This window comes from Cuculus canorus, chromosome 11 (assembly GCF_017976375.1).
Source record: "Cuculus canorus isolate bCucCan1 chromosome 11, bCucCan1.pri, whole genome shotgun sequence".
In the NCBI taxonomy this organism is placed as follows: Eukaryota; Metazoa; Chordata; class Aves; order Cuculiformes; family Cuculidae; genus Cuculus; species Cuculus canorus.
Genome location: NC_071411.1, coordinates 17,946,951 through 17,974,732, shown reverse-complemented (window position 1 = coordinate 17,974,732; position 27,782 = coordinate 17,946,951). Strand labels below are relative to the sequence as shown.

The following is a 27,782-nucleotide window of genomic DNA, read 5'->3' as shown; positions in this document are numbered from 1 at the left end:
GACAAACAGAACCCTGGCGTTTCTGGATAGCCCAAGAGTAGCTAATTTCCCTTGGTGACAAAGCAATAAAAAAAGGAATTCAGTGGGTCTATCTGCTCTCCAGTTACTTTCTACTTGCAGTTCATGGCCCATTGCTCTACTCCCCCTGCACCGAGCAGCAAGGCGAGAGCTGCCTCCGTCTCCACATCTCGGTGCATCAATGCAGCAGTACCACAAGAAGCCTCTCTTTACAAAGACGAAAATCAGATCACAATATGAGAACTACTCGGTTTAAAACTAAAACAGGAGTCTTATACTAAACAAAATCAATCGCTGAAATAACCATTACCACCTTGGCACCAGCTCTAAAGCTACCTGCACCCGGCTGCAGCAGTGCCAAGTGGCATTCGTGTTGATGGGACACCCCAGTGCCACAGCACTCCAACACAGTGCAGCACACTTCACGAATCCTGTGTTTAAGGGATGGAGAAGTTATTCTTTTCTAAAGGAAAAACAGATCCCCAGTGTTCTTCAGGTACATAAACAACAAGCAGAAACAGAAATAAAATACTGCCCTGCTGTTAAACAGGAGAGGTGAATTAGTCACTGACAATGCTGAAAAGGCAAAGGTTGTCATCACTTTTTCCACATCCACCTTTACCAGCACTGTTGGGCCTTAGGCCTTGGAAACAAAAACCCAGGTTGATACAAACACAGGCCCACAGCCAGTGAGGAAAGAGCTGGTACCGAACTATTACAGGAGCTGACCCCTACAAATCAATGGGCCCTGACAATATCCACCTGAGAGCATTGAGAGCTGATGTCGCTCTGAGGCTGCTCTCCATAATCTCTGAGAAGTCATATTGTGGGACATCCCAGAAGACAGTCTTTGAGAAGTCATAGAGATTGTGGGATATTCCAGAAGACTGGAAGAATGCTAATGTCACCCCCATCTACAAGAAAGGCTTAAAGGAGGATTCAGGAAATTACAGGTCCATCAGTCTCGCTTCAGTCCCTGGAAAAGTTATGGACTGAATCCTCCTGGGGGCTATCACAAGTCATATGAAGTACAAGATTTGGAAAAGCATTCACCAAGGACAAATCCTGCTTGACAAACCCGATCGCCTTCTGCGACAAAGTAACCTGCTCAGTTGACGCGGGGCAAGCAGTGGACATTGTCTACCTGGATTTCTCCAAGGCTTTTGATATAGTTTCCCACAGTCTTCTCTTAGAGAAACGGATATTTTATGGGCCAGACAAGTGGTACGTGCAGTGGATGGGAACTGGCAGACAGGCTGCATCCAGAGGGCAGTGGTAAATGTCTCCTTTTCAAGCTGCCAACCTGCCACAAGTGGGGTCCCTCAGGACCCCTCTTGGGCCCAACGCTGTTTAATATCTTCATATATGATCTGGGTAATGGGATCAAGCATACCCTGCTGAAGTTTGCTGATGATACGAAACTGAGTGGGGAAGCGGTCACTTCGGAAGGGAGAGCCACCCTGCAGGAAGACCTGGATAGGCCGGAAAAATGGGCTAGCAAGAACCTGATGAAGTTCAACAAGGACAAATGTAAATAACATCTTGGACCTGGGGAAACATAATCCAGGAGTGCAGCACAGGCTGGGATCTCCATATCTGGGGACCACCTCTGTGGAAAGAGACCTAGGGGCGTCGGTGGCCAACAAGCTCAACATGAGCAAACAGCATGCTGCTGCAGCAAAGAAAGCCAGCAAGCAGGATGCTGGGTTACATCAACAAGGGCATCGCCAGCAGAGAGAAAGAAGTCATTATCTCCCTCTACTCAGCGCTTGTCAGGCCATACCTGGAGCACTGTGTCCAGTTTTGGTCCCCGCTGTACAAAAAAAAGATGTGGACAGGTTGGAAAGGATCCAGAGGATGATAATTGAAGGACTGGGGAGCCTGCCATATGAGGAAAGGCTAAGAGAACTGGGTTGGTTCAGCCTTGAGAGAAGAAGGCTTAGGGGAGACCTTATCACTGTGTTCCAGTATTTAAAGAGTGGCTACAAAGAAGATGTTGATCCCCTTTTTACGAGGAGTCACATGGAAAAGCCAAGGGGTAATGGGTATAAATTACGCCTGGGGAGATTCTGATGATTCCCATTGGACACAAGAGGAAAATTTTCCCAATGAGAACAATCAGTCATTGGAATAATATTCCCAGGGAAGTGGTGGATTACCCAGCATTGGAGGCTTATAAGATTCAAACGGACAGGGTGCTGCTGGTCTTGTCTAGACTGTGCTTTTGCCAAAAAGGTTGGACCAGATGATCCTGGAGGACCATTCCAACGTGGTAATTGATGATTCCATTAACTGATACAAATAAGCAGATGAATGCTTATTAAAAGGTTGTACTGAATTATCTGAGTGCTAGTAGTTTTGTCTGATTAATAATTAAAACAAGTTATACATCTTCAATTGTTTTAGTGTAATGTTCTGTTTAATATTCTATTTCAAATCAATATTTTTAAAGCGAGGCAAGAGACTACACTTTCCAGGAGAAAGGACATCAAAGGGTGACACTTGTGTGTTTAAGAATAAGTTGTTTTCAGTATCTTATTTTTATTCTTGCTTTTGGCAAAATAAATAAAAAGTCAGGCCAAAACCCAGTCACTTTTGACTCCACTTAAGCTGAGAAACTGGTTTCGAGTTGAGTCCTGCTGACCTTGCCTGAAAATTTTTCATTTAAGACAACAGGAGATTTGTGGGCATGAAGCGGCAGAGTCACGACTCCCTGTGTCCTTTCACTCGCTCCAAGCGTCGAGAAGAAGCAGTTTTATTTTTAAACGAGCTGGGCCATAGAAATGTCCTTCTGAATTTCTACACTGTAAGCACGTGATGAGCTGTTGTCACCAAGCACGACGCTCAGCGCAGCTATCGCGCTCAATGCACAAGAGCCCGTGCCTACCTCAATCCGCTCTAGTTAACGGACATAGCCGGGATTGTTCTACATGCTATTTGTTTATTTATACCTCTTATAGCTGTAGGGAAAACTTATTCTCGACTATCTAAATATTTATTGCTATTCAAAATTAATTTTAGTGTTGTGCAATTGCTGTGGATCCTGGGCCAAATTTGAGCTGCGGAGGCCTGGGGAAGCCAGGGCAGAACTTGGCCCAGGCTCTTGTGCTGCTTTTCAAAAGCAATTTCCCTTTGCAAACAGAGCTAAATCAACCGAATTCTTCTTTTTTGTTTGTTTCCACAAAACAGAACAATCTACTCACAAAAAGAAATGAACAGTTCAGGTTTCAACGACTTTCGAACTAGGACTCTGGGATACAACAGAAACGAGAACAGGGGCAGCAGAGCTCCACCGCCCCCTCTGAAGAGAGACGGGTGCTTGAGCCGAGCCTTTGCCTCGTTACGTGTCACCACAGGTTATAAACAAGAGACAAACACAACTTCTGTCCGGATCATTGGTTACACATTAACAAAAAAGAGAAGATAAATAAAAAATTAAAAACCCAGTCCTCCCATCAAGGGCATAAAACAGAATATATGAAAACTAAAAATGAAGGTTACTTTAGTTCTAAATGTGCTTTCAGGGTGTGTTATATTAATGGCCAAATCACCAACATTTTTTACATCAAAAATGAGCTATGGTTCTTTTGGAAAACAGGAAACTTTCTTTTTACAAAGGCTACATTCTCCTCTAAACCTGTTTCCTAAGAAGATACTACGTTTCTATAGGGTATTTCTAATCCACACTCTATTCTAAGGAAGGAGGAAAAGGAGATTACATAGACAGCACAAATTAACTCCTTAAGTATTAATGCATCTCCATGGTCAGCCTGAAGGAGTACATATCTTAAGGAGCTATGAAAAAAGAAAACAAAATAAATATAACTCAACAGTCCTAGCAATTTATAATGCATATACAATTGTTCACCTGCGTCCTTTTGATTCTCTATATGAAAGAGAGAAAGCAACAAGGAGAGAAAAGAGAGAAACAAGAACAGATATGCAGGATTAATGAGCAAGTGGACCGCACAGCCCCCCAGTTATGCGTGATATATGACATTTGAAAAGAAGAAAAGTCGCCCCGTCTTGCCCCCCGCCCTCCCAAGCATGGGGTTACCAAAAGAAGCTCCTTTCACCGAGGTGAAAGAAAATGTTGCACAAATAGAAAACCAGAGAAGGCGAGCTCTGAGGACACAGAAGGGTTCTCCAAGTGACAGCAGGGCTGGGATGTCCCCTCCAGAGCTCGGAGTCAGTAAAAAAATTGAGGAGGAGAGCAAGTAAAGCACATCCTTCCGCTTGAGAGCTAACAGACAGGAGACATGTAAGATCTGATGTACAGAGAAAGGACAGTCTTATACGATCTTATACACAGGACTGGGTAAAGATCTTATACGCAGGCAAAGGGATGGCTTTTTCCAAGTGTCCTTTATCTGACCTCTAGCTCACTGCTCCCCGATGTAGCTGCTACCTTTGGATTGTGTACCAGTGACAAGCACTTTACAAATTGGGGTTACACAGAAGCAAAGTAAAAATGCATTCAGGTCACGGACATAAAGAAGAACTGAAAAAACTTACAGACGGTCTGAGTTTATCACAAACAGATGGGTTAATTCTCTAACCTGGTTTAAGCTGATAAAAAGTGACTGGACTTCTCACACTGGGTTTCACAGACAGAAGCAACAGACAAGCCAATGCTAAAAGACTTGAAGCAAGGAGAGTGAGTTGGTTTGGATCTGGACTTTCTTGAGGTAATGAAAACAGAAAGAGTGAGGACAGGATGGAGAGGAGGGTGGTAGGTACTCACGAATGGTTAAATCCATCACTTGAGAGGCCAAGCAGAAGACAGGATGCTCATACATTTCTCTCTTTTTCCCTATAAAAGAGGATTTGGGCATGCAAGAGGCTTAGGTCAGAGGTAAAGAGGTTATAGGCTATAGGTCAGAGGAAAACTTCATATTAGTTTTAAAGGAGAGCAGCCGTAGAGTATTTTGGGATACACACAGAATAAAAGGAAGAAAAAAAAAAGAGGGGGAAAAAAAGAGGGTTAAAATTGGAGATCTACTGGATTAACCATTCAGCATGCCCATGAGTCACAAGAGAGGCTGTGACCATGACTCCAGAGGTTTGCTCTGAACTGTTTGCAAGAATATAATGATCAAAACGTCATGAATAGAGGGAAATAGAATTTCATTGGTTTAAGGCTCCGAGATACTAAGGATTTCAGCCTTCAGTATCTAAGGCTTTCACGGGTATTTCTTCATAAGCATAGCCTCAAGCATTGCTGCCACCGATTTGGGTTTGCACCTCTGACAAAACTCTCCTAAACGCGTGGCTATTCAAATGTCAGCTTTCAAAAGCAAGATTTCAGCGCCAAGTACTGCGCACAGGAACGCACCTCACCAAAGTCAATTTGTTATTTGCTCTTCTAAGGAAATATTTGAACATGGGGTAGACTATGCTCATGAGAGAAAACCTGATGCATGCAGCTGGCGGATGTTGGGTTGTTCAAATTAACAATCCCAGCATGCTTGGAAATTGGTGTTACAACCACTTTTATAGAGACAGTATTAAAAAGTGGCTGTGGCCAATCACGGATAAAGGGGAGAAAAGCAGAAGAGAGCAGGTAGTGTGGAATGAACTATTTCTCTGAAAAGGTAGCTGGAAAAAAAAAAAAAAAAGGTTTGTTGCTTCAAAGTATTCCCAGACCTAAAAGTCACAGTGCGAAAAAGAGGGCAGATAATTCACACAACCAAGAAGAATTGAGGCACAAAAGGAAAAGTACACACTAACTGTTCTACTTTGGAAATGAATGCATTTTTACTTACAGATCATAAAGTTTGTTTTTGCATAGATTTATCTGAAAGAAGAGAGCAAATCTTACCAACGAGTTAGTGATATTTACACAGAGAACCTAAGGGAGCCAGCCCTGGGTAGAAGCATCCATCAACAGAAAAGCTGCTTTTGATTCTCAGTCCTTCTCCATCCTCATCAAATATATTTAAACATTGCATTTTACAGAATACACCAATTAAAATATCCTGTGAAGTTGAGTACTTCGATAAATTGCCTGATAATACAGTGCTTATGAAACCTTCCTTCCTTCTCTATTTTTGTCACTCATTACCAAGTCAAGAGTTGATAAACATCCTTTTAGTGCCCAATTCTTAAGTGTTTCTCACTGGATGCATAACAATGAATTCATTACCACTGGTACACAATTTGCATCGTTAGACAGAAAAAAAATGAAAAAGAGAGGACATGTCATGTACAGAACCTGGACAATTTGTCACATAAAACCCCAATTTTTCATGTAAACAGGAACTAAGAACAAATCAACGGGAGTTTTTTGTTTTGTTTTTTTTTCCTCCTCTCAATATTGTCCTAGAGGCATACAACAATAATCTCAGCTGTGGGAAAGCTTCACATCACACAGGACACAAACCCAAAGTGTAGAGCAGAACATACCATTCATCTGGAACATACAGGTTTAAGCAATTGGGAAATCGGATAAAGTTGGGTAGGAGTTTCCACTTGGGAATAGCAGCCAACAAGGTACCAACATAAACTGATACACGTAAAGAACGACTAGATTGTAGAGCTTGAGCTAACACATATCCTTTAGCAAGCTTTAAAATGTCTTTTTGATGGTTACATGTGTCTCTGGTCACTGGTTATTATACTCCCATAACTTAAAAGGTCAATAATATCAGCTATGCCAGATTTAGAGTGACAACAAAGAAATCTGATGCAAGTATAGGATCACTGATCAATGACTGCTATGCAAACTGCAAAGACAATGAAACACTCCCAGAAAAAAGACATTTTAAATTGGCTACAAACGATTAAGCATAGATTAAACAGTTTTCCAGCTTCTTATTTTTCATTTGTTTCCTGAACTCCAATGTCACAAGCAATTAGCTGCACTATACCTTCAGCTGCAAAGATGACATCCCAAGTATTTCTCAATTTGTTTTTTTAAACCACGACATGAGTCTGAATACTACACCACTGGCCAAATGCACTAACGATCAAAAGAAAAAAAAAAAAGCTACAGTTCCTTTTAACTGTTTCCTCCCTCTTTTCCAGAAAAAGAAACGTTTCACATAGCTTCCATTCTTAACTGCTTCCGAAGCCAACACCACACAAATGATTCAGAATCACATCAGTTTTGTTGACAAGCGAATAAATAGCAAACGAGCTTCTTTTAAATAGCTCCCAGCCACAGTTGCCACCTAGAAATATAACAAAATTGTAATTCCACAAAGAAAGAGCCTTACCTTCAATTTTGGCATACTCTGATAGTCGAGTATAATTGACTAGAGCTGCTTGCTCCAAGCATTTACGGATGACTGTTTTTACCTCCTCTTGAGGGACCGGAGTAACTATGTCTTTCATCAGAACCTTGACACAAGAAAATCTGATTTGTTGTGGCATCGGGCACACAGAACTGATTTCTCCAAGCCCAGCACATACATCCTTTCCTACACTACCGCTGCGTGGCTTTCGGGGTATGCGTACAACACGAAGGTTCCACTACAAGGTCACCTTGGCCAGCTTGAGACGTGGGACCTACCCTTGCTGTCTTATTCCCTTTCTGTATCTATACCCTATGGCTTGCCCTGAAATCTGTGCTTCTGATTTTTCAGGGTATGACATTAAGATTTATTATGACTTGCCCAGTGCCAGGCAATGTTATGTCCTTCCCGGGTTCTGTTGATGGATTAGGGTTTAGGTTCGGGCTTGGCTGTACAATGAGTTAGCGAAGGTGAAAAGGATGTTGGAGCAGCAGGAAGGTTGAAATAGGGACAGGGAGGATGATGGAGAGCAAATCTCATATGCCCAGGGGAATGAGGCTGCCTTGAGATGGGAATTTCACCGGACAGCAGCCAGGCATTGCTCACAAGGGTCTGGGGTGTAGATGCTTGCCAGCGAGATCCTCCACTATCAACACAGATGCAGGCTGTGCTGCTTTAGCGGCCAGGCTACACACCCGCCTCCGAGCTGAAGCGGGAGAGAAAACAACCCCACCCAACACTGCACATTTCAATGTTAACTATGATTAATTACGTATCCTATGCAAAACCCATAGTTCCTCAAGCTCCTATGGATGGAAAGATACACAAATACATTAATTTTAACTACTCCCTGTTATTCTTTTGCTTACCCTTTCCAGTAGTGACAGAGTAGCTTTTAGTGCACCTTCTGGACGGCCAAACGGAAAGCAGTACCTAGGAAAATCACAGCATGTTAACATTAGACCAGGTGCATATGAATAAGCCTTTCCAGTGCTATAAAGATGCTTTCCTAAATATGCCCAAGCAACAATCTAGTCCCTCTGCCTGGAGTGAGCCACCTTTCTACAGGGTTTGATGGTGTAGATACTAAGGCAGCAAAACAGAATATAGTAGCAATAAGCAGCTTATTAAATCTGGCCATCACCTGAAGAGTTTTTTTATTTTCTAGGAGATCTCCTTGTAAAAATGGGGGAAAAAAACACATCTCTGGAAAGGACTTGTACTTCCAGACAGGGACCAGCGATGCATCTGACTGCACCTGACCCTGTGCCCTGCGAGTGGCAGCTCCGAGGGGCTCACGCAGGGCTCTGCATGCGCCCATCACCCATTTGCCTGTGAAAGGGCACAACCTGCCCAGTGTCAGGCTGTCGAGCAGGGGCAATTCAGCCCTTCTAGGGGAGCAGCATCCATCCTTTCCAAACAGTGCCATGCCTGCAGAAAGCTCTGCCTGTGTGAATACAAGGGAGAAGGAAAAAGAAATGGATAATAATTGAGCGGAGGGGAACGGAGAAATAAAAGGACAAGGGGTTTTTATTTGTTGTTACATTTTAGAAAAAATCCACAGCATTACCATGCCGATGGGAGCACGACGGTTTGAAACACCCTTTGAAGGTGTTTACACTTAAAATGACGCTCCGGCTACAAACATGCTACAGTGCAAACTTCCCTGCCCTGGGTAGGTTTGTGCCACTAATGCAAAATTCCCTTATGCATCCAAAACCTGCCTTTTGGCTGTGCTGCTTATAGGAGGGAGCTGGGAGGAAATCAGTCCTCTCACATTCAGCCTGGGTTCTCTGCCTTTACCTAAAATGCGTGATCTGATTCTCCAGAAGCAAACGAAGCCGCTCCTTGATCTCTTCGAAACGTTCTTTCTCGTCTACGGTCACGGTTCCTATCCCGTCAGGCCTGAAGGAGAAATGCCATGAATGACTCGGACTCCACCTCGCTGCCCTGGAGCTCACCCCCCTCCCGGCACACAGGGATGGCACCAGCCGTGAGACCTGGGCTGGAGGATGCGCCACGCCAAGACACAGGTGGTCAGTGTAGTACGGCAGTAGAGGTACCATAAATGAACAAATAAAAGAATATCCTCTCTCAGAGTGATAATGTGGATGTGGACCTCCCCCCTCTCTGTCTTTATTTTTCCCGTGACAGAAGTCTGTAAAAGAATCCTCTTTTAAATATAGGTATGTGAGAGGGAGGCAATGCCAGCTCTCACTGCAGGATCGGGCCCATTGCTGGCAAAACAGGGACTTAATTTCTGCAGAAAAATTCAGCTGCTAATTTAACAAAATTTATAGTATAAAAGAATATCGACAACAGGTGTACACACAAACAATATAAAATTCTGCACTCTTTGAATCACCCCATTGTAGTGATTTATTGAAGTGAACCATCTCCAATATATCCTGCCGAAACGTGCCTACTGAGTGTCATGCATTTTGTATTTGAAAATGCAATGCCTTGTCAGGCATTTAATGTTAATTTGTACAAATTAACACCTTGATATAATTTATCAAAGATTTCCTCGGATTATTAACGTAGACCTTGTACTCCAGGAGTGCACAGGAGTGTGTTGTGTGACCCCCAGGTCCTGCTGTCCTGGGGTAGTTCTCAGCTTTCACAGAGCACAGTGTGCAGACGAACCCAGCTGAAGCTCTCCCGGGGCTGGATGATACCATGGTCCCTATGCTCTTCCGCCCTGTACCTCTGCAACGCCAACCCCATCCGAGAGCCGAAAGCAGCAATCCCCTCCTTTCCCTCCATATCCACAGCGCAAAATATGCTCCATGGCAGAATCCCGGGCGACAGGAGAGGCGAGTCTAATCCATCCACCTAAGGAATCGTCCGGGCAGACAATCCGTGCACCGCTTCCCACTGCCGGCGAGCAAAGTCTACAGCTTTGTGTGCTCTTGGGCAACTCTGCTGGCACAGGCGCTTTCTAGGTAATGTAAGACGTCTTAAAATTGAACAAACGTCCTTACTTAAAGGCCTCCTCCAGTGTTCAGCTTAAGCTGTGTAAATCCGCAGTACTAGACTGGTTTGGCTATACAAAAGACTTGGCAAAGGATTACAAAGCTTCTAATGAACCTCCTGTCAGGGGTTAATTGGTTGGCTTTATTTTCCTCTTAAAGAACCAAAGGCCCTAAACTTAAAAAAACCCACAACCCTATAAAAAATTAAAAGCTATAAAATCTGTACAATCACTTCTACTTGACCCTGTATTTAGTAAGCTGTTAATATCATCAATAATAACTCTGATATTTCAACACAGGTGAATAAACTATTAAAACATTGCGGAAGAGGAACTAACAAATCTTACGTGATATTTACTGCAAAATTTTAATGTTGAATATACCTTAAATAAAACTTGCAACACGGACATAGAAAAAGACTCGAATACCAGGGGATGCATTTAAATTTAAACAGCATTTAATCAGAAATCTTTACTTGATTATTTGCCAAATTTAGTCAAATTAAGGAAAAAAAAAAGGAAAAAAGATTTAGGCTGAAACTTGGATAAAATGTCTCAGCTGGGGAACACATTTCATAAACAGTTTTGGAAGTACGGATCTGGTCTCATTAGTACCTAATTAGGACTAGTTATTTTGAAGAAATGAGCAAGCCACAAAAAACCCAAATTAGATAACAAGCAAAAATTAATGTCTGAACATACTTAATATATTTTTACTGCAAAGTTCCATAAAATATTTAATATTCAGACAGAGATGTTCATGCCTCTTGTGATGCTGTGCACCTCACAGCGCCTGGTTTGCTCCCGAGCAGAAGAACAGATAACTCAAGTCAGACCGCAATAAATGTCATACATTAAGGGGCCGGGTTGAAGCTCTTATTTAACTTTTGGCATTCCGTTCCCCCCTCTGTACCCATAACAGCTCACAGAGTGTCATTAGGTTAATTGTATCAGCGTTGGCAAACGAGCTAGGAAAAAACGCCTGCCTTGGCTCTGATTTGCAGATGGACTGGAAATGGTCTGAAAGTTATGTTACCCTTTGCTGGGTCAATAACCTCAACCAGAGAGATTTAATGGCAGGATCTGACAGCTCAGGTTGGGCTGCAGCTCCTCTACAGGAGTCGCAGTTTCTCACTGTATTCAAAGGTTTTGCCAGATCTGGTTATTCAGTGCTTACCACAAAACGACTCATGTTTGACACCTGAAACAGTGACAGCATCTGTCGCGTCCTGGTTGGGCAGTGTCAGCTCTGGAAGCATCGTTTTGAAACACTGACTCACATGAAGACGAAGGGTGGGCTCTGGAGAGTGAACCTCTGGCCAACGCAGCTTTCACCCATGCCATAATACCCGAAGGGAAGCCAACCCAACCACCGAGGGCATGTAGACCACACAGGCTTAGCCTGTAGTCACTCCCTGGTCTTCACATTTCTTGGGGTCTTTGTGGGCCAGAAGAACATCAAATCCAGTGGTTCCAGCCCCGCTCATACAGGGCTTACCATGCGATGTATATGCATGCTGCTCTTGCGTATCATGCTACTGCAAACTTGAGACAATCTACAGGTCAGCTGTAGCCATTTTTGGAGCAGTGCGGATGTCTGGAAGGGCCTGCCAACCGAGAGCCATCACCACGGCAAGGACTCCCTTTCTCACCCAGCTGTGGACTATATTGCATCTGACATGATGAGCATCTCTTGAATCTACCTTTCAAATTTTCGGCAAACCATTTTCTCACTGTCCTTCACAAAGTTGACATTTTCGGCAGCATGATAGGAAAGATGTCATGTCGGCTGCTTTTCAAGTTGTTGTCACAGTGGTTAGCACCAGTTCTGTCATCTTTGCTCTCCTCACAATCCCCCATCTTGAGCCATGTCACAAATAATAATACTTCCAATGTTTTTGTCAAATTTCAAATACTATAACCCAGCTGCACATCTTCGGATTCACTAGTTATGTTAATCTTTGTTGCTCATCTTCCCAGAAGCTGAAGCATTAGGAACTCATTAATTAGTGACAAATGCAGGATATACTTAGAACAGGAAAAACACTACCCAAAGCCTTGCACTTAATTTATTAGCTCGAGAATTTTGAAACCTAATTAAATATTCCAGTCAAATATACTTTGAAAATGTAATCTTCTTGAGGGAACACATTTATTTTCCCTTTTGCAAGAACACAAGGGGTATATAGCTTAGCATCGCTATAATTTAAGATTCACTTCTGTGCTCTAGACAATTCCAGTATGTGGCTGATGGGGTTGAAAAAATTCTCCTGGAGAAGCTTTGGTCGCACCAGCTCGTTCTGATGCTTATCCATAATTTGGACCTCAGCAAAGGTCTCCAGCTCAACTTTGAAATTTGCTATTTGATCTCATGGACAGAAGCACCGACTCCTCCAGCGAGCAGCATTTCTGCAGCAAGGCCAGCCAAAATGCAGAGGGAGGACATGGACGTTCTCACTCACAGTCGTTATCACACTGAAGCAGCGATGGGGAACAAGAGAGCAAAAGGCTGAAAAAAAGTTCTGCGTGTACGCGGTATATACAGACGCGCGATGGACAAAATAGGTTTGGGTCTATGAATTTGGGTCAAACAACAACATAAATGTCTCCATCTGTGCGGAGACACAATTTCAACTGATTCTCTACAGCTCCTGTTCATGGACACTTGAGGTGTACGGCAGAAGCTGTGGGCAGAGAAGGAAGCAGAAGGGCAAAAAAGGCAAGAAAAATAAATAAGGAAAATTTTAATTATAAGTAAACAAGTTTCATATCACTCCTTCTGCTGCAGATTCGCTATGTTGGCTCTAAACTACTAAATTCCCACTGTAAATATTTCATAAGAAAAGTTTTAAATGTCGCTTTCCTAATCTCCCCCTTGTTTTTAAGTTTCAAGCCACAAAAACAAAAACATCAACAAAGCAGGTGGTGAAATTAAAATAAAAAGGGTTGCAATTTAAACAGCAAAAAATGATAGTCCTTGTTTAGCTTAGATGGTTTGTGCAAATTCCGGGGTTAATTATAAATTATAATGAGGGCCTGTGATCCTAAGGCCACTGCTTTATTCTACAAGCCCCGCCTCCCCCCATGCCCTTTTCTAATTATACCCAGTGCCCCCAGGGCTAGTTATGCTGCTAAAACAAATATATCAAAATGATTTTTTTAACAAAGACTAATATATGAAGCAATAGCATGCATTTGTATGCAATTATAAACACAGAGTATAGCTCCAGTGGGTTAATCTCTTTGACATAAGCCTGTATGAAATACCATGGCGGCTTATAAACGAAAAGACATATCCTCTTTTACACCTTTTATGTTTAACTTGTCTACACTTTTTTTTTTAACTGAGGAAAATATTGCTTACACGTAGCAAACAGATCTTTGCATGCACTGTGAGCCCTGGCATGCAGAGCCAAGGAAAAAAAAACAATGTCAAAAACTGATGCAAATAATTTGATTTTTTAAGTAACAACTCAAATAGAAAACACGTGCTGCCTTCAGCTCCCTTGCTGGTTGCCAGGTGCAGCACATATGAGCTATACAGTAAACATCGATGATTAGTGCCTTGGACGGCATGTGTCAGGGTAGGCTCACAGAGGCTCCTCGCAGAAGACTTTGCTTGCGCAAAGCCCCACCAGTTGCTCAGGGACTGGCGCTGGGGATGTGGGCAGGACCGCAGCCGCCTGCATACCGCCTCCTATATCGCCACCACCAAAACTGATCTGAAAGAGCCCACCTGTTTAGACCCCTTGGAAAAAAAGCGTATTGGGCAAACATCAATTTTCCCTGACTCCTCTCTCTTGTGGGAATTCACAGTCTGTGTGACACGTGGGGTGAAAGCCTTTTGTCCAGCCCAGCTCTCCTGGGCTTCCCTGGCTGCCCGCTCACGATGCTGCAGAGCATGGGAGCTGTTTCATCCTCCCAACTCCTGCCTTCACTTTGCTTGGGCTCTCTTCTAAGCTGCAGCGCCAAGCCAAGTCACGGCTCATCGCTCCTCACGTGCAAACTACCCCCCCCCCCGATGCAGCGTGGCCAAACCGGATGGTTTCTGAACCCTGCCATCCTACACCCATTGCAACAAATCATGTCAGCCAGCCGTTATCTACAGCGCTGGTTATCTGCTGGTGGCTGGCAATCCACCGTGCTCTAGCACAGACTCTGGATTCTAGCTGAAAGACAGACATAACACATGCTGCCTCACCGCGGACTTACCACCGGGCTGGTGAGGACACGGGGCTGCACCCAACACAAGGTTATAGCATTAGGCCATGCCAGATTGTAACCTGCCTTACTGCAGCCAGGGCGATTCATCTGAACGAGACATGGAAATTAACCACAAAGCACTACGGGAAGCATATGAAGCTACCGTGATAAAGTATTCGTACCACTTCTTTTAAAGGAGCAAAAATGTCCTGGTTTGTTTTTTCAAGTAGCTGTATGGAAATCTTGCCTTTATGCAAAACAGCCCGACATGTAATTAGAATACAATGGAAAAAATTACAAGTGAGTTATACAGACTTTTCCGTTCCTCAAGGTTTATGGCGATTACATTATTTCTGCTTGCCTACAGTTGTAAAAATCTAGGGAAAGCAAACGGTACTGTTAGCTAAAGGAAAAGCTACTTCTTGGAAACAAGTATGATGCTATAAAATACAGCTTACAGAAGAAAAGGCAAATCACTGATAATCCAAGTTAATTAACAGAGAGACTCATAACTGCTTGGGCCTTGGGAAAGAATCACTGAACAACTTACAGGGAATGATGCTATTCGGTTGTTCTGAGACTGGAGGGGAACTGAAAGTCTGGCATCTTGATTTTGATAAGCTCGGTATCTTCTAATACCTAGCACGCACAAGATCAATATTTTAGTCTTATGTTTAAAAAATTGGGATTAGCAAGTACAGAAAGAACCTTTCTGGATGGAGACTTCAGCATTTAACAAAGAAAGCTATTACATGGCTAAATCCAAAAAGGACACACATCAAACCAACGTGACCTCTGAAAGCCAATACTTTGAGAGGTGCAGGGATCACCCCTCAAGGCGTAGGCACTGACTTTGGGCCTGGGGAAGCTGAGCTCAACTTCTCGCTCTGCAGCTTCTCTCGCATGTGTGGAAAGGGAAGAGGTGGGGCTCCTCTAACACCTCACTTCTCTGCACGCTCAATAGCGCCGGCAGCACAGTCAGAGCCCTCCAACATGAGGACAACCACAAACATAAAAACAGAAGACAAGGAAAGACCTGGGTGATCACGTAGAACCTTTCATGATTTTATCCTAAATCATGATGTCCTCTTAAAACCATTCCTGCTTCTTGCCTTCACTATTTTTGGAGCCTCAATACTGTGGTGGTGGTACCAAAAGCAAACAGACATCAGTAAACACACAGCGTGTGCTATCGGACGCCGGAATAACGCTATGCCTTTCTTACCTGTCACTGGAATACCAATAACTTTCAGAATGGCAGGACTTTACAAAAAGCATCCAGTGATACCTAGTGGACAAAACCCTGTTATCCACTCACTAGTGACCACAGCAGTGAAAAAGCCTCGAACTCCTCATCTTAGTGAAGAGCAAGAACGTGGTTACAGCAATTCATGGGGGTATTGAGCCCTCTTTGCCTCTTGCTGGTCTCTGCCTTCCTGACAGCCTGCACCTTACACATTCAAGTGTCTGCAGGAGGTGAAACTTCAGACAAGCAATTCACCTTTAAGTCCAGTTTTAGTTGGAAAAAGATTAAATTAACAGAAAAATTAAGGGGACTGTCATGCAAATAGCAGTGATTTACAGCCTTCTTCTGGAGAGATTGTCAGGCTTTCAGAGATTTGACGAAGCTACATGGGCCCAAAGGAGTGAGGGAGAACCAAACCTTGACATACAAAGCAACAGAGCTCCAAACTACCCTCCAAATCACATTTTGACCATTTCACCTGCTGCGGCCACAGGGTCAGCTCCACGCTGGAGGTGCATTTCCACAGCAGCCACCCTGCTCCCATCCCGGCTGTGTCGCTGAGGCGGGTGCCGGACAGGCGAGGAGGCATCGTCCCCGCGCTGACGCCTGTCATCCTGTCAGCCTTGACCTTCAGGCTGTCCTCAGCGTCCGCACCGCAGCCTGCCTGCACTTCCCCGCTGACTGCGAGCGACTGTTGTCTCGCTGCCTGACCTTACGCAAACACGATACAAACAGACAGCCCACCTCAGCTCCATCACTGTCTGCTGCTAATACAGGAGATTGATAGCCACATGGAATTATCTCCCCGCTCGACCTTCATTACTGGGTGGCACATTCTGACTGACAGCCAACCTCATTCTGGGGAAAGCTAAACCATCCGCTTGGGTTTTTTTTTACTGTCTAAAAAGTGAAGGAATTTCCCTTTGTAAAGAAAATCAACTCATTTTGCAGTTTTGACAGAAAAAGCAGCCTTCGTTAAACAGAAAAACGCCTAACTTGAATCTTTCTCAGACCCCTGTGCATACCAATAACAACGCACCGCACGGCTGCTCCGAGATGCTCTATGGGATGCTGTGCTGGCTCCTGGGGCAGGCACGCTCCCACCTCGACAAATTTTACACGGAAAGTTTTCATCTCTGCCATGACTTACAGGTTTCCTGGGGAGAGTGTGGCCAGCCCAAAGGCAATGAGCAATGTATGGTCGTGGCAGGTGGGAGGAAGGGATATAGCTAAAGCGAACACGGCTTTACACACGTCGCAACCGCCAACAAGGACTGCATGGGTAAACATTGGCTTTCTACCGCTCTCTGCCAGCCAGCTCACAAATGCACGATGCATGTGGCCTAAACAGCTTTCTGAAAAGAAATCGTGACTCTTCCACGCAGATATTCAGATTTCTGATGGTAGACACAAAAGATACAGAGTCGCATTTTCTCTCAGACCCCCCGAGGTCCCTTTTTGTGGCATCCCGAAAGCACACCCCACAGTCTCCACACCAGCCTCGCAGGGGTTGCTGCCTCCCCGGCATTACACAGAACCTGCCCTCACTCAGCAAGCACAATGCCACAGCTCTGCAGCTCCCGTAATCCCCAGGCAACAGAGAGATGGCACTGACTAAGAGGGAATATGAACCTTCAGCCTTCCGATGTAAAGTCAACCATCAGCTAGAGACAGCTAAGTCATAGCAAAACATCTTTTTCCTTTCTTGGAATATCTAAAATGGATTACTCAAATAGCTTGCCCATGCCTAGTGGTCTCCCAGCTCTACAGGCACAGGACTGGGGTCTACACATCACATAGGTTCTAAAGCAAGCCTTTTCCTGACCCCACAATGCCCCAGTCCCATGGGGAGGGACTGGCAGGGGACCATGGCCAATATCGTCAGATACCTCCTGCCTCTGACCTCAGTGAAGAGGAGGCTCTGGCTATGCTGGACCATGTGAAGATGCACACAGGGCAGCTGTGACCTGCATCCAGCCTTCTGCTCATTATGGCTTAAACAGGCTTTGAGCCACAATAATGCCTGTCCCCACAACAGCCCTGTCTATGGAAGAGGGGTGATGGGGCAGCCAGTTTCCCTGCCAGTCCAAACCCCTCCAGCACCTCCTAAACACACAGCTAAAAACGTCAAGGCTCTGAACCCCTATGTGACCTGGGTGCCAAGATGCCATCCAGCTCCAAGGAGAGCTGGTGCTGGAACCACATCTGAATGCTGGTGCTGCAGCAGCTGTCCCTGTGTGGCCCCACACAAGCCCCCAGACTGCCCAGTGTGCTCAGTGACCGAGGAACCCAGTGCTACAACACACTTCTGTGCACTGCGCGCTTTTGCTTACCTTTTCGGCTCTGGATTCGGCTGGGATTTGGAATCTTTCCTTTTTTTGGACTCCTTTTTGGAATCCCTTTTTGTCTCCGCTTCAGCGGCAGGGGCATGAGCCGCTTTGCCCCCCTCGCCTTCTGCACTTTGTTGTGACCCACCAAGTAATTGTGCCATGAGTTGGCTTTGGGGAGTGATTGGAACGCGAGGGGCAAGGCCAGCAGCAAAAGTGAAAGAAACAAGAAGAAAGCATGAAGAAACTCAAAATAAACCAAAAGAAAGCTAGACTGAAAGCAAACAACTGAAATCAAATTAACGATTGGCAATGAAGGAACGAATGAGCAAAAGAAAGTAAGAACTAAAAAAGAAACTAAGGAAGAAAAACTCAGTTTCCATGACAAGATATATGAAAGTAACTGCAAAAGCAAGCGGCAGTCTTGCAACATGAAACCTGGGCAACGTGTGTCATAATTTGAGATGGTATTTACCAGAGGGCTTATGAAAACACGTAATTATTTTATAACATTCCTTCCTTCGGCAGCATATGCAGGATAGAGGACAATATCTCAAAGTATATAATGCAACTTTACAGAAAAGAAAAGCAGAAAAAGAAGCTGCAATAGATGTCAACGAAATGAACGGAAAAGGAAAAAGCACAGCTCCAGTTCCTCCCATCAAAGGTTTGCCACGTTTGAGAGAAAGGAATTGGCTGCTTCTGAAACTGAAATTGCTTTGCAACAGCAGCAAGATAAAATTTTCAGTTATGTCTAAGCAACTTCTGAATCAATGTCACAGGGACTTTAAATGGGACAGGGGTGCCCCAGGGCTTAAAGCCCTTCTGAACACTGAAGTTTGATACTGCTGAAAATTTCACCGCTGCATCTTGTCAAATCCTCTTGCACAGCAATTAAATCAGCACAGTGTATCATTTACTTCTATTTATTCAACCACAGGTACTTCAATTCTATTTTGTCCAGAACCACATCTAGCAGGTGCCTGGGTAAGAAAGTTAAAACCCCTCATTTCTGGATCCTCTACGTGCGTTTTTATTGCTTACATTAAACAAGCAATGAAACAAACAAACAAACCGACTATGCCACTAGAAGCGCTGCTGCCAAACATCCACTGTGAAAACAAATTGGGGACTGTTGTGCATTATCCAAGGAAACCTATATTTGACAAAGTCATCCCTTGCTGGCAGGGAGCTGCTAGCCGAGAAGAATTCCTTACCTGTTGCCATGAACATGTGATGCACAAAAGGCAAAGCTGTAGTGAAGTAAGGTGGGGTCAATCATAGCTCCGTTTTCTGCGCGCTCTAGCAAATCTCTGAGGTAGCAGAGATGTCTGTGACAGCCTCTCACTCCATTACGTGCACAATACTCATCTAGCACAAAGACCTGGCCAGGACTAAACCAGCCCTGTTTAGAAATAGAGAGACTTGATTTTAAATATAAGTTATTAAATACAAAGGCTATCAGATTTGGAGGTGTAGTGGTCAATTGTTCTAATAAAAGAAATACGAACCTACGGCTACATTAAGGAAAAAGGAGAGAGGTCACTCTTAAACAATACAGTCTGTATATCATCACCCAAACACAGCATCTACTCAGCGCAACTGTTAAAAAAACATACTATGCTACCATTAAAGGGAAATATCATTTAAAATGCTGAAAAGTTGGGCCAGTTCAGGTCAGTGCCTAGCAAAAAAAAAAAAAAAGAAAAAAAGAAAAAAGAGAAAAAATAAAAGACTTACACCTTTAAGAGATGACAAAGGTTTGGTTATTTAAACAGTGTGAAACAGTAATCGCATTTCAGGGATGGGATTGTACATTTGGCCAGGAGCAAGAAGACTGAGCTGGGGGAGAGCATGAAGGATTGCACTGAATAATGACTTCTCTTGTATCTGGCAAGTAGGACTGTCCTGCAGAGGAAAGCAGCTCTGTAGAATCAGAAAGAGATGCTTCCCATTGTCCTTACTGCGAACCACCGACGACGTGCTCCGTCACTGCCCACCTCCTCGGCACTGAAGCAAAGGGAAGCTCTGTTCACGAGCAGGGTTTCTTTATGCATCCAGAAACCTCAGACTATTTCTGTCTGTCAGTCCTGAGGGCCTGGCGACACAGGGTTTGTGGTGCAACATCCGTGCTCCTGAGAAGGATGCACTTCCCCGTGAGGGGATGGCTCTGGTCAACATCCTGGGACAGTTCAATTGGAGCGCGCCTCTGCCTTCCAGAAAGGCGCTAGTGAGAACAAGAAGATTCTTGTAGACTGCTTTTTCGAAGTGCTGCAAAAGCGTCAATATTTACATGGAAATTTGGGTGCTAAACAATTGCTAAGACGCAGCTCTGGAATGCATCAAGCTGCAAAATCTTTCATCGTTTAATTGAAAAGTTCCTGCAGCGGGCGGGAGAGTAGTTGAGGCAGAGCACTGCCCCTATAGGCAACTTCTTTGCCACCCCATCTGTTACCCCAAATGCTACATCTTAGAAACAACACTGCTGTGAAAGATTAAAATATATTTTCTACCACTCAGATGACACCAAATCTTTTCTAGATGCCAAAATAGCTGCTTTGAAAAGAGTTGAAGAAATATCAATTAAGAGCTCAAAGACATGGAGAAGGATTTGCTCATCCTTATTGGGCCAACTCCAAAACAGATTGAGAAAAGAATTAAAATAATGAGGGGAAAATGATAGATATAGGGAGTAGCTACAGAGCTAGGATCACTAGAAGTGCACATTTCAAAATGAAGCCACGGAACAATGCAGATGGGATGGCACTCTAGAAGGCTATTTTTTTTGGGAGGGGTGTATTTGCAGTCACTGCTTTTAATGGTATTTTTGTTTGTTTTTTTCGTTGGTGGTAATAGACTTGATTCTGGATTTCTTTACGTTGCCAGTTTGTTACATCCTTGGACCATTTCTTCACCTTGCCTCTCTTCACACAAGTCTTTGGTGATCAGGCACGGTAAAAAAATACAGAAATACCATGACTGCTGTGCGATAGAAAGATCCGTGCATTTGGTTACTGGGGTAGAAATGCAGTTGGAATTGCTATATTCACCTAAGACAAAGGACTCAGTCCTCTCTATGGGAGGACTATCTTAGCCTTCCTGACATCAGTGAGAAGGCCGGCACCAATTTCACTGCAGCCAAGTATTAAGCCCAGAGTTTGGGGCAAGGAAGCAGGGGGCTGGACTCAGCAATCCGGAGTACCCCACGGCGCTCCCCGGCACCATGGTCTGGGAAGAGCTGGTCCACAAGCAGACAGAGGGATGGGAGCAAACGCTCAAGATGCCATAGCTCAACGAGGGGAAGCCCGAGCAGAAGCTCTGATGTTCAGTAATGAGCCTCATACCTCATGAGAGCACAGGCAAGCAGAGTATGGTTGCAGGGATCCAGAGCCCACAAGGATTAGGTGGTCCTTTTGCATGGCAGAGGCAGGAAATAAAAGCCTGCTGCTGAATGGAGCTCCAAAGGAGCAGTAAATATTGCTCCCCCAGCCTCTGAAAAAAATCTTGATAAAAGGTGGTATTCTGACAAGTCCCCCACACCTTCAGGCAGATCCTGGCTTTTGATTAATCTTTGCCTGGCACAACCAGCTGACAACCAAGCAGTCTGGCAAACGCAGCTGACAGTGCTGACACACCGCGCGTCTCACCCCAGTGCAGCTGAGCACAGCTCAGCATGGTCTCCCTGATGGTCTCCAATGGCGTGAGGACACCTGGAGGGGACAATGGAGGAAGGCCGCCGAGCGCAGGGAGCTCGACTGACTTTGTTCAACAAGCTGAACTGCGCCAAGAAGGAGATACATGTTCCAGGCACCCATGGGGAGTGCAGCGGGAGCTCTGCAGCTGGGTAAAGCACCGCTTGCTCAGGGTTGGTGAAACACCGGCAATTCTTCTAATGGCAAATGCAGCTTTTGTGAAAACCAGAATTTTTGAGAGATAAATGTCACTTTTCAGTAGCTGAATTTTCCTATTTACCATAGGAAAAGCAAAAGAATTCATTCTGGTAGCCTGCTTCATGGACCTTTTCACCTGACTCCTTCATGCCATCTTGGCTAGGCAGGGCACTCTGGAAGACCAACTTTCCTTGGGAAATGTCATCCTGTACTATGCGAATCCCACGAATGCTGACACATCATGGACAATACAACTCCAGCACGGACCTGGCTGTGTGAACTGGATCCCAGGAGTAGGTTGGGAAGTCTTGGGAGGAGTTGAAGGGCAGTCACAGAAACATCACTTGTGTCCAAGCAAAAGGAATGAAGAACCACACGTGTGTAGGGTCCATACCAAGCTGGAAGAGCGGTATACCCTTCACAAAAGTCCAGGAAGAGCTGTGAAGGCGATCATGCTGTGAGTTTGTGGACTATGGATGGGAGCCCTTAGCAAGCTTCGCAGACAACGCTCTTCCCCTTCCCCAGCACAGCGCTCTCTGCCAGCAAACATCACTTCTGCCATAACTGAGATTAGTCAGCCAGCCTGTTTGTTTTCACGGGGACGCCTGGCTCGGCCAGTGAAAGGGCTCCCAATAATGTTGTTTAACCTGGTTCCCTGGAAAGGAGGTGATGCTGAGTTATCCTCTGTGCCAGTAAAGCCGGTGTGTCTGGGTAAGTCTTCCTTCACACCTTCATGTCCATGTTCAAAAACAAGAAGAGCTGCGATGAGGCAAGGGACCTTGTATGAGAATGTCCTGTAGGGAGAATAACAATTGCCCAGCAGCACACAGAGTGGACAGAGCAGGCTTACCATGGGCTCACAGCTCCTCCAAGCAAGCCAGCACAGTGCTATCTCCAATGTCCCACAGACATATCAAGAGCAATGGGAGCTCTTTGCAGTGGAACTGAAATTTTGAAGTCAGTCTGTTTTTTATGTTACAATCAGGACAAAACCATATATAAATAAGTAAAGAAGCATGTGAAATCCAAGCACAGGTGAACACAGCCCATTATTTTCTTCTTTATAACACTCTGCAATGGGTGATTTGAAAGAAGATGGTTAGTGGGTGATGCTCTGCTCCCAAAGAGGCACAAGTCTTGGTGCTGAGGGGAGCTCCACCACTCCAGCAGCTTTTAGCAAGGGCCTAAACATCTCAATAACAAGCAGATGTGTGACTGGTGGGTTTCTTGAAGAGAAACACTGTTAATAACTTTCAGTGATAGCCTTGCACTTCTCCATGAATTTAATTCAAAGGCCACAGCTCTCTCACCAGGCCCAAGACTGCATAGAGACAAACCAGCTGCAAGCCAACCTGTCAGACATGCATGGATGGGGATGGACTTCCCAGGGTCAGCCATGCGTAGGGAGCAGAAGCTGCATGCCAAACTCACTGCCTGCTGGAGCAAAGACCTTGATGGAACTGGTGAGAAACCTGTTGCAGGTCTGACAATGCTCCCACCAAGCCTGCTTGTACCACCTGAGTATCTGCGAGTGAAGTACACGCTGTAGCCTTCCCCCACCCCATCCTTACCTCAGGGGACGTCCACAACTGTTCCTCCTAGCCCTGCCTCTCATCAGGAAGGCGACAACTCACCAATGCTAATGGCATTTACTGTATCTTAGCCTTTATGAGGAGATCAGTCCTTGCATGTGGAACAAGGAGCAGAGCAAGTGAGAGGAGCATCATAGTGGAGGAGGATATGATTGGAGACTGACAGGTGTACTGCCAACTGCTCAGTTGTGTTCCCAGGTCGCTGCTTTTAACAGCAAGCCCCTCAAGAGCCCCATCCCCAGGGACTGCACAGCTGGCAAAAAGTGAAGGCTATCGGCACAGGGTGGTCCTTCTGCTAAAGCAGCCCACGATGACACTCCAGTGTGGAGGTTTCTATGCAACATGAGGCTAGCAGGTCAGGATCTATCCTATGTCATGTTCAGGACAGAACTCACATTTCAGGCCCCTCTAGAAAGGCTTCATCCTGTTGTTTTCTCAAAACCTAATAGTCTTCTCACCCTCGCCACCAAACCCATTAAAAATTAATTGTTCAAGTTGTATCGTTAAAGGTTATTTGTCACTTAAACCCTCAAAGTACCTAAAAGCCCCCAAGTGCTGCACCCCAGTCAAAGACTACAAGCCAGACTGGAGCACCCCAGTGCCACTGTCCTATAGACCACGTTACACAGCGGTGGGCTGAGAGCTGCAACCTGTACTGAGGAGAATAAACAGGATGGGCATGCACCTACATGAGCCTGGAAAAACTGCAGCGTCACTGCAGTTATCCACCTAGCCCCATCCGCTACCTGCTCGGGATCCCTGCTCATAAGGAGACACGAAGCTGGGCCATAGTTATTCCTGGTGGGACTCCACTGACATGGGAGGTGGTACCAGACCATCATCTCTCCCCTGTTCTTTCATCCAGAAGACTCTGGTAGATAGTGCAGGAGGCTGCAAAATGCTGTTCTCTACTTCATATCCCCACAGAGGCATTTGTTGTTGCAGGAAGAAACATTTCAAACATTGCAAACAGAAATGATAAAGACAGTGCAACTGGAGAAGAACAGCTGTAGTTAGCTCACTGTGGGAAGCCTCTCAACAGAAAGTACCTCTGGGCCAAATTCAAACCTGGTGTAAACAGAAGTCAATCTTCCAGCAACAGGGGGATTAGCCCCCACTCGCACTAGCTTTGACTTTGCTGCGTGATGTTTATATCACTAGAGACCAAAGAATATACTTGCCAGACAAGAATAGGAATCATTAAGTCTGTGGTCCAAAGTGAGGCGCTGAACCATCTCAAAGAGTGAAGCGTGGTCAAAGTTACAGGGATTGGAAGAGATAAATTCATCCATGCCATGCTTTTGAGCTCTATCTGCATCTGTTCATTTATACATATAGAGAAAGACACCATTTAGAGAGATATAAGACATTTTAGTTGACAAATACAACAGAAAAAATATACAGTGTGAAGCATGAAAGCCAAATATCTCCTCTTGCCTACATTGCCATTAACGTTTCTCTTTGCAGGCTATACAGTATACTTTTCCATTGTCAACTTGCATCAGTTATGGACTATCTTATTGCATTTAGGCAAAAAGATTTTAGAATTAACATCTTGTCAACTGCTCATCATAGTGCATTTATTCTGTACTTGAAACCAGAACACAAACCCAAGAACTTACTCTGTATTTTACAATACGCTATGAGTTAACAGAATCTTGGCTCACATAAGTAAATTAGCTCCTATTTATATAGTTGCGATTAATTATAATAGATTCTGCCATTCTAATGAAGTTACAGTCGTAGCATTTTTCTCTACATTGACTAGGTTTTCTAGGTATCAGACCAGTTACATTGTTCCTTATCCAAATGTCAATGTTTGTCTCCCCATGGCAATTTTTGTCCTAATGACAACTTTAAATGCTACCTCACCAAAATAAAAAGATGCTCTTTTAAGCATCACTAGGAAGTTAAATTGATACGTAGTTTGTTGTCACTGAGGCAGGAACCTGATAGTGCGCCGGAACTGCCAGTCATCCCGACGGAGGGACTGAATTTCCCCCGCCTGGATTACAAGCTGCCATTTTTTGGGTGAATTAACAGCCTTAACATATTCACACTTCTCTGGTTTGGGTGACGTTTGTGGGCACTAAATCCCAGGGGCTAATTAATTAATCTCAACATGGTTAACCAAAAATACACCGAATTCAGCAGTGGAAATGAAGCAGCCGAGCTGGCCTGGGTGCGGCCAGCCGGGACCCTGCTGGGAGCAGGCTTTGTTCTACCAGTGGACAGAGAATTAAAGGACACCTTTCACTTGGTTTTGTCTGTGCTCAGCTTCCTACTATATGGGTTCTTGCCAAATCCTTGACAAAGAAAACAGGATTTAAATCCTTCCCCTGTTTATAGCCTCCTAGGGGAACTGGGTGGCCTCGAAACAATGGGCTGAAAGGACACAAAAATGCAGCTTTCCGCAATAGTAGTATACGGTAACTGTATTTGTTTTAAAACAAAATCCCTCTTTACCAGAAAAAAACAAAAAAAAAATCCTTAATTAAAAAATAAATAATGAATAAAAAGAGCTTTAAATGACAATGAGATAGAATTCTTCTATATATGTTTTACTATTCAGCTATGAAGGATGGCATGTCTTCCTAAACACCTCGTTCATGTCTGTGCTCTCAGCTATTACTGATCATTGGGAACAATCTTTACATCATCTACATGGTCTGTCGTTAGCTGTATACAAACTGTATAAATACCATCATCCACTGGAAAGAAATCAGACAAATTAAAACATGTAACATTTCAATTAGCTGCTAGCAATACTTAATTCAGTGGTAGCTGGCAATATTCCTCATTAAAACCCTGCTGAATAAACACTGTTTTTTTTTCTACAGCTGGTGAATATTTGAGGGTCCGCTCCTCTGGTTTGCTCTGTGTGCTGAGTCCTGCTGCCTTTACCCCCTCCCCGGTCCCAAATCGCCCTCTGTCTCTGCCAGCGGCTCCACGCACTCGGCACGGGGACAGAAGCAGCCAGCGGCAGTGCCAAGTGACGTGGCAGCATGAGGGCTGGCTTGGGGGCCATGGACAACCTCCCCGTCGTGTGCATCACCTCCGCAGCACCTCTCCTGCATCCTGGGCTGCTGGGATATGCCACCCACCCAGCCCTGGAGCTCACATTCTGGCTGGCTCTTGTCTGTTTTGACAGCTTTCTGCCCCATCGTCTCTGTCCCTTTGGGCCAAGATCGATGTGATTGCATTCACTCCCGAAGACTTTGTCTATGCTGTTTTCGATTCCATGCCTAGTGCCCGCAAAATGTTTTAACAGATATTATCAGACTATTTTTAATGGCTTGCTGCTCTGCCCGGCTCCTCGGAGTTGACTGCAAGCTGACAAATTGGCTGGAGGCCTTCATTTGCCAGCTTCGCTCAGAGATTTTATTACTTTTCAATTAGGAGCCCTGATACACTGTCAATCCTCCTGCTCAGCCAGCGAGGCTCCGAGAGCCGAGTAAATCAGCTGGAAATGTGAAGAGTCCTCTAGCCCTTTAGCTGGTGAACTTTTCTGAGCAGATGTGCTAGAAAGCGTGTTTGAAATGAACATTTTTTACTCCAGACTAATAAGCTTTTCCCACTTTATATTCCCTGAGCAAGGTGGGAACAGCATGGACCTTTGGTGTGAACCAGCCGAAGCTCTGCTGGTTTCTGTGGAGCTGGAGGTCTCTCCTGGGCTTTTTAAAATGTCCCTGCCCAAGGCAGGGGCACAGACAATTCTCTGCCAGGCGTGAGAACCAACACAGTGATTAAACAGCCTTCACGACTGTCCATAATCCGGGGCAATTTTGCTTTCATTAATTGCATCCTGTTGGGTGCCTGCTCAAACGCCCATTCACCCCAAATCTCACCATCTCAGAGCAACTACCCGAAGCGAGCGGCATCAGACATGGCACTGCATGAGCTCAAGTGACCAAAGAAGTATGAGCCGCACGACTTCTGCTCGGTCGGTGGTTGAAAACATGTGTTTCTGCCAGGGGAAGGAAGACCCCCAGCCTCAGCTTTGCCCACAGCCGCCCAGCGCCGCAGCCCCAGGCTGAGCAATCCCTTCTGCAGCAGCAGAGCCGTGGGGCCCGGTGGGTGCACTTCGCTTCCCCAGGCCATGGTGTCCACTGGAAAGGTCTTTGAAGAACGGTATTACACACATGAACTTCTCTTAAATGGTATATCTGCTCTCGGCTAGATGATTAAAATTCTTAAGAATAACCAGGAGTAGGTTAAAAAGGACAATCTTACAGTCAACTTACCTTCCTTTAATTAACTGTTAGAAATTAAACGTGCCACGCAACTTGCAATTTAG

At 44.8% G+C, this 27,782-nt stretch overlaps 1 protein-coding gene across 21 annotated transcripts in view; it reads right to left on the bottom strand.

The window, feature by feature from the left end:
• The window catches only part of CADPS (calcium dependent secretion activator), a 220,750-nt gene that overhangs the window by 64,146 nt on the left and 128,822 nt on the right, over nucleotides 1-27,782 (bottom strand). For 7 of the 21 annotated variants that reach the window (XM_054076643.1, XM_054076638.1, XM_054076644.1 and 4 more), the window contains exons 12-19: nucleotides 24,667-24,803; nucleotides 19,221-19,408; nucleotides 18,010-18,174; nucleotides 9,057-9,158; nucleotides 8,123-8,186; nucleotides 7,236-7,359; nucleotides 4,763-4,831; nucleotides 3,887-3,904 (exon numbers count right to left, since the gene is read on the bottom strand). In XM_054076643.1, coding sequence (XP_053932618.1) covers nucleotides 3,887-3,904; nucleotides 4,763-4,831; nucleotides 7,236-7,359; nucleotides 8,123-8,186; nucleotides 9,057-9,158; nucleotides 18,010-18,174; nucleotides 19,221-19,408; nucleotides 24,667-24,803 — 867 coding nt within the window. The remainder of the gene's footprint in view (nucleotides 1-3,886; nucleotides 3,905-4,762; nucleotides 4,832-7,235; nucleotides 7,360-8,122; nucleotides 8,187-9,056; nucleotides 9,159-18,009; nucleotides 18,175-19,220; nucleotides 19,409-24,666; nucleotides 24,804-27,782) is intronic. The other 14 variants (XM_054076654.1, XM_054076653.1, XM_054076655.1 and 11 more) reach the window with 5 other exon arrangements.